General features: G+C 41.8%; 1 protein-coding gene across 1 annotated transcript in view; it reads right to left on the minus strand.

Moving 5' to 3' along the window:
• Positions 1 to 7500, minus strand: part of LOC143035955 (uncharacterized) — a 161079-nt gene that overhangs the window by 48730 nt on the left and 104849 nt on the right. The window contains exon 3 of the mRNA XM_076203207.1: positions 3028 to 3145. Coding sequence (XP_076059322.1) covers positions 3028 to 3145 — 118 coding nt within the window. The remainder of the gene's footprint in view (positions 1 to 3027; positions 3146 to 7500) is intronic.

The following is a 7500-nucleotide window of genomic DNA, read 5'->3' on the forward strand; positions in this document are numbered from 1 at the left end:
CTTATTTCTATTTGCAGTCAAATAATTGTGTCCTCGAGTTTTAGTAACTGGAAATCTGCAACCCCACAGTGGATGGCAACGGTCCTCGGGTGCTCCCATAGATCTCTCCGGGAAGAAATGTGTGGAGTTGTTTCTATGACACAGAATTGCAATATCAAGAGGGAGAACCAGATCTCGGTTGCCAACTCTCCTCGTGTGAAAAGGTAAAGGAAATTCTCTCAAAGTTGACAGAGAAAGATCATACGCCTAATCCGGAGACTGGGAGTCGGCCCCTCAGGGTTGCACCTAGATAAGGATGTTGACGGATTTTGAAGACACAAGACTGGGAGATGACAGTTGACAGAGAAATGAGAGGGAGATGACAGTTGACAGAGAAAGATCATAGGCCTAATCCGGAGACTGGGAGTCGGCCCCACAGGGTTGCACCTAGATAAGGATGTTGACGGATTTTGAAGACAACACAAGACAGGGAGATGACAGTTGACAGAGAAATGACAGGGAGATGACAGTTGACAGAGAAAGATCATAGGCCTAATCCGGCCCCTCAGGTTTGGACCAAGATGAGGATGTTGACGGATTTTGAAGACATAAGACAGGGAGAAGGTCCTCTTCCACGTGCGTCACAAGTACCGTTATTGATCACCATTGGAATCAAACTGAGACCTGAATAACAAATATTTGCAAGTTTCCAGATCCTTTTTTTCCAAATGTCCACCTAAAATCGACCTCAGATTCTTTTTCCAAATGTCGAACAAAAATTTATCTCAAATTCTTTTTCCAAATGTCCAACTAAAATTGACCTCAAATTCTTTTTCTAAATGTCCAAGTAAAATTGACCTCAGATTCTTTTTCCAAATGTCCAACTAAAATTTACCTCAAATTCTTTTTCCGAATGTCCTACTAAAAAAAACCTCAGATTCTTTTTCCAAATGTCCAACTAAAATTGACCTCGGATTCTTTTTCCAAACATCCAACTAAATTTGACCTATGATTCTTTTTCCAAATGTCCAACTAAAATTGACCTCAGAATCTTTTTCCAAACGTCCAACTAAAATTGATCTCAGATTCTTTTTCCAAACGTCCAACTAAAATTGACCTCAGAATCTTTTTCCAAACGTCCAACTAAAATTGACCTCAGAATCTTTTTCCAAACGTCCAACTAAAATTTATCTCAGATTCTTTTTCCAAATGTCCAACAAAAAATTACCTCTTGTTCTCCCTCAGGTGAGATACAGACCGCCTAACTTTTGACCTTTCTTTTACATCAAATTGAGATCTTTCTCTCACTAGATATCTAACAGGACAAATATAAACTCGTGTCCTTTCGTGTCTCGATCTTTTCTTCCCACTGTCTTACACAAAACAATCTCTTCTTGCTTTCAATGTCAGAATTTTCCCCCGTCAGTATTTTGGTGGTTCTCTATCCTCAATTAGCAAGCTAAACTGGACAATTACAATATTTACCATTGGGTCAACAATTTCTATGGAAATGAGTTTTCTGTGACGTCTTTATTTTATTCTATTTTATCTTTAGTTCATTATATCTAAAATGTTATTGATTTGTTATTTATTTACTCATTTATTTATCTATTTATTTATTCACTTATTTATCTACTTATTTTAATCGTGACCTTCCATAGCAGAGTCAACGATGGGTGCTCCATTATATAAATGGTGTACACGCCTCATGTGTATTTTATGTTCGCGTTATGTCCGTGACACGTGTGGACGATCCCTCTGTGTCCAGCCATGGATGTCACCAACATGTTTCAAACCAAAGTGGTGCAGGAGACAGATTTCAAGTCTTATTCCAGCCGCACTAGATTCGTGTCCTCCTCGTGTTCGTAACATGTTGGCAACACAAGTGTGGACACGGGCTCACGATACAGATACATTTGTCACTAACATGGGACAAACCCATCGGATCTGAGTCTCTTTGTGTTCATTACATGTCGACAACACTCGTGAAATCATGAACCAAGGATCTCACTAAGTTCCTTCGTGTTTGTCACAAGTCGACGACAGAAGTATGGACATCTTTCTCAACATTTACTTGCGAAAACATGAACCAAACACCTCATCATGTTTCTTCGTGTTTGTCACAAGTCGACGAGAGAAGTATAGACATCTTTCTCAACATTCACTTGCAGAAACATGAACCAAACACCTCACCATGTTTCTTTGTGTTTGACACAAGTCGACAACAGAAATGTGGACAACCCTCTCAACATTTACTTGTGAAAACATGAACCAGGTTTCTTCGTGCCGGCCACATGTTGAAGACAGAAATGTGGACAACCCTCTCAACATTTACTTGTGAAAACATGAACCAGGTTTATTTGTGCCGGCCACATGTTGAAGACAGAAATGTGGACAACCCTCTCAACATTTACTTGTGAAAACATGAACCAGGTTTATTTGTGCCGGCCACATGTTGAAGACAGAAGTGTGGACAACCCTCTCAACATTTACTTGTAAAAACATGAACCAGGTTTCTTCGTACCGGCCACATGTTGAAGACAGAAATGTGGACAACCCTCTCAACATTTACTTGTGAAAACATGAACCAAGTTTCTTCGTGCCGGCCACATGTTGAAGATAGAAATGTGGACAACCCTCTCAACATTTACTTGTGAAAACATGAACCAAGTTTATTCGTGCCGGTCAAATGTTGAAGACAGAAATGTGGACAACCCTCTCAACATTTACTTGTGAAAACATGAACCAAGTTTCTTCGTACCGGCCACATGTTGAAGACAGAAGTGTGGACAACCCTCTCAACATTTATTTGTGAAAACATGAACCAAGTTTCTTCGTGCCGGCCACATGTTGAAGACAGAAATGTGGACAACCCTCTCAACATTTACTTGTGAAAACATGAAACAAGAAACGTCGTACCAATAAAGGTTTCGATCTCACACGGTGTTTATTCTCACAAGTTTATTCGTGTTGGTCACATGTTGACAACAGAAGTATGGACAAGCCCTTCACCCTGACCCAAGTATACATGACCCTACAATGACTCACCGCAAGTCTATCCTTTGCGCTGATGTAACGGAAGCGCTGGATGTAGTAGAAGACGAGCCAGGCTAGGGAGATGATCATCAGAACAATAAACGACACGGACACAAACAAAACTGAGGTCCTGCAAATGAACAAAGCAACGAGAATTAGATTCGAAGTACAGAGATAAATAAAGGTTAAACAAGAATAAATAAATAAACAGAAATAAACATATTACTAAACTAATAAATCAATAGACATCCGGCACACCACATGTCAGTTTATTATCAAAGTTTTTGGTATGTTTATGTTGGAGATGCACATTGTTCGCTTTGTATGTCCGCATCCAAAAATATAAAAACAAAAATCCTGTTACTCAACAGCATTTTCTGAAATGTTTTATAAGGTGCTGAAAGAAAATATAAACCTCTACATTTCTAGATAGAATTAATACATTGTATTTCCACATGGAAAATAAAAAAAAATGTATGATGAATAAAAATAAAATACAGTACTCACAGGGTAATGTAGCGATGTGTAATGGATCATAAACGACAGTTACGAGTATTTTCGGAATCGTGGGACACTTGAGTTTAATGAAGTGAATCAGGGTTACATCGACAAATATAGAAAACGCGACGAGTACCGGCGTGGCGCGTATGTTTCGGTTTCGCCTCGTTACCACAAAGACACGGGGTCGAACCCAATGAACACCACTGGACGCCACTTGCTCTGGCTATCCGAGCTTACCGTTCAGCAAACGATCTTATGCCAAGTTGAGTTTGGCAGTGGTAGGGTTAACAGAAACGGGTTAACCCATTCAACTCCGATGACAAGATGTCTTGTCATTTGGTCAAATAAAACAAAAAATCATAAAACACCAAAATGTTTGATCAAACACCAGAAAAATATGACGTCAATCCTCGCTTCGCTCGCAGCGAAGCGAGGATTGACGTCATATTTTTCTGGTGTTTGATCAAACATTTTGGTGTTTTATGATTTTTTGTTTTATTTGACCAAATGACAAGACATCTTGTCATCGGAGTTGAATGGGTTAATCCAGTGGATCTCAATATTTTTTCATTCCAATCCTCCATTGACGAAGTTTCAACGTTCGTGTAGCTCCCATTAATTTTTCCGCCAAATCTCACTCCATCCTTCACTCCCTCCCACTCTTCTTTCAGCTTCTTACACTCCCTCTCCTTTTCCTTCTCATCCAAGCAGTTTACCCCCATCACCTTCCACCTTCCGCCCCCTCCCCCTTCTCCATCTATCCTCCACTCTCAACTCACCCTCCAGCAAAATATTATCTGACACTCCCCCACTCTCTCCCCCTAGAACATGTTCATTCAAAACTCCTCCCATTCTTCTCCTGGTCACCACTACATAGTCCATTGAAGCTCTATCTATCAATCCATCCATCCACCACCCTCTCCCATGATATCTTCAACTCTCTAGACACAACACCACCACCATCTTCCACCACAATAATAATAATAATAATAATAATAATAATAATAATAATAATAATAATAATAATAATAATGATAATAATAATAATAACAATAATAATAATGACAATAAAGCGTCGAGGAAGAGAAACCCTTTGCTTTACTACAAAGTTGACAATCATAATTGTCTTACATTTGACAGATCTTTGTGAGAGACTCAACTTGCATCACATTACACAGAAATGAATAATTTGTAACAGGAGGCCACGACGCCACCTAAACTCTTCCCATGGCTCCCTGGGGGTCCCCACGGGCCCCCTTGGGGAGTCCCCACGGCTCCCCCTGGGGGTCCCCACGGGCCCCCTTGGGGGTACCCATAGTCCCCCTGGGGGGTCCCCCCTGGGGAATCCCCATAGTCCCCCTGGGGTCCCCACGGGCCCCATGGGGCGTACACCACGGCTCCCCCTGGGGGTCCCCACGGCTCCCCCTGGGGGATCCCCACGGCTCCCCCTGGGGACCCCCACGGCTCCCCTGGGGGTCCCCAAGGCCCCCATTGTTTTAACCTCTGTGTAGCGTAAGTTTCCCTCAACTGTAATAAAATCACCTGACGGCACACATAACTTCACTTCGTGTAAAGGTTAATCGAAATAGGATATTTCTCCTCTGAATAAAATTGCACAAATCAGAGACAGAACTGCTAGAGAGTAATGTATGTGCGGGCGCAGTACCATTAATTAATGTCCTACTCGGCAAATACGAAGTTCCCGTTTCCCGCCAGAATGGCGACTTCCCGCCAAGACTGTAATACAGTGCACTCGTAAAAATGTCAACGATCATTCTCTCTCTCTCTCTCTTTGTTTGTGTGTACGTATGTGTTTGTGTGTGTGTGTGTCCGTATGTGTCTTTGTGTGTCCGTGTGTGTGTGTGTGTGTGTGTCCGTGTGTGTGTGTGTGTGTGTGTGTGTTTGCGTATATAGAGAAAAAAATCAACTTTATTCACAGCAAACGACAGTCACTAAATGTATCGAAAGGAAGAGAAGAAGCAGGATAACAAAAATGACATAAAAATGTATATAAATAACAGCACAAGCAAGTTAACTGTCCAGTAATTAAGCTGAGAGGGACTTGTTAATTACATGTGCACATGCCGTGCACAGTAAACATGATAGAAACAAGTTTGTCCTCAGCTGGGAACAACTACAAGTGGTATCAACATATATTGTTTAATGACATGAAAAAAAAGAGGAAGGGGGAAGGAGGGAAGGAGTGAAGGGGGGAAGGGGGTGGGAGAGGCAATTCAATCTGGACTACTTAAACCAGGGTCTGGTCCACATCCGGGTCTCTTTTACAACCTAAAGAAAGAAACAAATGTGGAGTATAGACCAACCATAGTCATGATCAACGTAGAACAAAGCATTTGCGACTTTAAGAGGACCAATATGCTCCGTGATGTTCCGAACGTTTGGATGGGGATGACAGGTGGTGATGGATACGGAGCTGCCTAGTGTAGGCCTTATGGTCTCTTGCAGTCTTCTTCATTCTTATGTTCTTATGTTTTAGGCATTCCCAACAGACCAACGTTTCCCAACCCCCAGGGGGTGCTGGGAAGTGATGCAGACAAAAATCACATTGATATATGTATCACTGATTACCTAATTGAGCATATTTGACTTTTACCCATGCTATTTTATTTTTCTTGGGTGTTACCCGGGCTACCCCCCGTGTAAGGGGGAAAAAAGCCTTTGGTATATGTATGTATGTATATATGTTCTTATTTCTTCTTCTATAAGCAATATTGTCAATTTGTTTCGGTTCTAAGGAATCAAGAAAACAAATAATCAAGCAGTACATTTCACTTTCGTTTATCCTCCTGATAACAAGATAGGGCTGCAGGACTGCTTAGACATGACAACAGGGGGTGCTATGGTCGGAGAAGGTTGGAAAAGGCTTCCATGGACAGAACTTTCTGTATTACTAAATAAAAACTTAGTCAAGTCTATTGTGATGTACCGTCAGATCTACGTACGTGACAAAAACGCAGTTCCCGTCTACAGTACAAGGACATCGCTTGAGAACCCGCGAAAGGAAATCTGAGATCCCAGAAGACAGTTAAGTGATATCCGAGGAGACAAGAGTGTGATTCACCGTCTGGGATCACGTGTTGGACATGTGATCGACAGTTATTACCCTCCCGGATGAGAGCTCATATTTCATGCATGGTCCAATTTATGGACAATGCTATCACCTCATGCACACACACACACACACACACACACACACACACACACACACACACACACACACACACAAAATTCCTTGCCCACCAGAATTAGAGTACCGGCTCACAATGCAGCGATGCTGAATCTTTCAGTCCTGGGCGAGATTCGAACTCGGATCGGTGAATTACTAGTCACGCGCGCATGTGTGATTCACCACCATGATCTTGGATCACGTGTTGGACTCGTGATCGACAGCTATTTCCCTCCCGGAAGAGAGTTCAGAGCTCATAAACGACCGATCTAAGGGTAATGCTATGATCTTACACGCACACCCAACTCCCCGACCACGAGAGTTGGAGTAACGACTCGCAGCGCAGCGATACTGAAATTATTTCAGCCCTAGGCGGGATTCGAAAACCGGACCTGCGTAGTGGCAGCCGGGAACTCTACCAACCGCTCATCGAGTGTAAGTGTATTTGTGTGTGTGTGTGTGTGTGTGTGTGTGTGTGTGTGTGTGTGTGTGTGTGCGCGCGCGTGCGCCATTTGTACTGTATGGACTGGAGCTATGGTCGTAAGGTCCCGTTTCTGAATTTCCACTAAGGCAACGATGTTATCCCCCTCTACTGTTGTTTTCTTGTTCATCAAGCTAACGTATCTATCCGGAAAGCCTTATTTCCTAAAAGTTTTCAATTTAAGTTTTTAATCCTTATTATCTATCTTATCAACTTTATTTTGTTCTATCTGTTGCAATGTTCTCTTGATACTATTTCATTCAATATTCATTGTTAATAATTTATTAATTTCATTTCATTTATCTATTTATTCATT

Source organism: Oratosquilla oratoria, chromosome 19 (genome assembly GCF_046742065.1).
Source record: "Oratosquilla oratoria isolate Oo_2021 chromosome 19, ASM4674206v1, whole genome shotgun sequence".
Lineage (NCBI taxonomy): Eukaryota > Metazoa > Arthropoda > Malacostraca > Stomatopoda > Squillidae > Oratosquilla > Oratosquilla oratoria.